Below are 2044 nucleotides of genomic sequence, written 5' to 3' on the forward strand. Positions count from 1 at the left end.
CCGAATCCTTTGCAGACCACTACGCCCTGCGTACACCCAAGCTACGCCCACGTACGTCTTATGGGCAACCCAAATCTTTGGCACCATCTGCTTAAGTCCAATCCAATAGTCCTTTTTATCTATACTTGGCGCAACCATAAATTAAGAAGAATTAATTAATCAATACGTCGAAAGTCGATCGTTACAGAGAAAGTTCTGCAACACCCTTCAAATTAGCAAATCACTCATCATCAATCAAAGAGTGATAATAGGTTTCAAGTTAACTATCAAGAAACACCATTTCCAAATAAGTAAAATCCGTTTTGAACAACTCACTTAGCTTCACCAACTTTGATTTGTCAAACATAGAAAATGAATTTCAAGGACTCAAAGCCGACATGTATTCTAGTAAATCGGTTCTCACTTCACTAAAACGATTCCCAAACTCTTGAATTTGCATATCCAAAACCGTGTTGAAAATATCAACTTCAAAGTGACGTTGATTAGTAATCTTGGTCCTATGGTTTCTTGGAGTAACATAACATTCAGACATTTCCACAATTTTAATTTTATATTTTTGAAAAAAAGAAAAAACCTTCTCCAATAGTAAAAGAAATCCATTATTTCTTAAAGCTTTCAGCGTTTTCATTGTCATTTTCACCAAAGAAGCCGCTTCCAAAATATCATGATCCTTTCTTTGAAGATGTCTTGACAAGGCATCCGTGAGACCAAAAATCTCCAACATCAAGTGTAAATAAAACACAAAATCAAGCGTCTTGAAATATGACAAAATACCGTATGCGTGATTTCAGTTATGTAAACTAGATCCCTCCTCTTCAATATAATTAAGAACCTTGACAACCTCCGAAAACAGATTTTTCAAACTTGTTATTGTTTTATAATGTGAGCTCCATCTTGTATCTCCTGCTCGAACAATAGAAATCTCTTGATTTAAACCTCTTCCGGTGTTAATTTTACCATTACTAATTTCTTTTTGAACCCTTTCCTTGTAACTCTCCCGTATGATATATTTTCTTTTACAAGAAGCACACACCACATTAACCACCAAAGCTAATTGCTCAAAGAAATCTTCAGCACCATCGTGGTTCTTTGCTACAACCACATCCACTAATTGAAGTTGGTGTGCAAAACATTGTACATAATATGCCGAAGGGTTATCTTTCAATATCAATGCTTTCAAACCGTTAAATACACCCCGCATATTATTTTCTCCATCATATCCTCGCCCTTTTACCTATTTTAATATATATATATATATATATATATATATATATATATATATATATATATATAATATAAAAAAGAAATTAGATAGATAAAATTCAAATACTAATAAAGGAATTCATGATTTCGCATCTGAGATATACTCAATATATTGTTGGTAAATATTGAATCAATGGCTTCTTTTACAGTTAAAGAAGATGTATCCTTCTCATGAACAACTCCAATAAATCTTTCCTTCACAATTCCAAGGATATTGACATATTGCAACACCATAGCCATTTGTTACTTTTTTGATACATCACTAGACTCGTCTACTAATATAGAAACACGTCCTTACCAATTTCTTCACACATGGACTTTATTATCTCTTTTGAAAAACATTGAACAATTTCTTTTTGAATCTTCGGGGACATCAATTTTTCATTTTTTGGATCATTTTCTAAAGTAACGTTATAAATGCTTTCATTATGGTCCCGAAGGAATGATAATTGTTCAATGAAAAGACCCCTAGAAAGAGAGTCGTCTGACTCATCATGACCACGGAATGGTAACGTATTTTTCAATAAAAATCTACAAGTATCAATTGTAGCACATAATCGAATTTGATAGTTACTCGCTTCAACTTCGATCTGCTTATGAAAAGCTTCACTAATAGATTGGTTTTTCTTTACTAGATTTTCACAATTTTGTTTTGCTTTGTTGTAATGACTATCAACTTTACCCTCGTGATCTTTCAATGATTTCTTTTTACTTCAAGTGTCAAAGCCTTCCGTCACAAATACATCTGTCCCCCCTTGTTGCCCCATAATGTCTCCAAACA

The 2044-nt window shown here is 33.2% G+C and overlaps 1 protein-coding gene across 1 annotated transcript; it reads right to left on the minus strand.

Moving 5' to 3' along the window:
• Positions 1-358: 358 nt before the first annotated feature.
• LOC145004108 (uncharacterized) lies at positions 359-1503 on the minus strand. Its single transcript, XM_078963007.1, has 3 exons — positions 1368-1503; positions 833-1107; positions 359-715 (listed from the first exon to the last, which is right to left on the minus strand). Exons 1-3 carry the CDS (start codon positions 1501-1503, stop codon positions 359-361), a joined length of 768 nt encoding a protein of 255 aa, XP_078819133.1.
• Positions 1504-2044: the final 541 nt, after the last annotated feature.

The sequence above is a fragment of the Lactuca saligna genome, chromosome 1 (assembly GCF_052625555.1).
Source record: "Lactuca saligna cultivar CGN05327 chromosome 1, ASM5262555v1, whole genome shotgun sequence".
Lineage (NCBI taxonomy): Eukaryota > Viridiplantae > Streptophyta > Magnoliopsida > Asterales > Asteraceae > Lactuca > Lactuca saligna.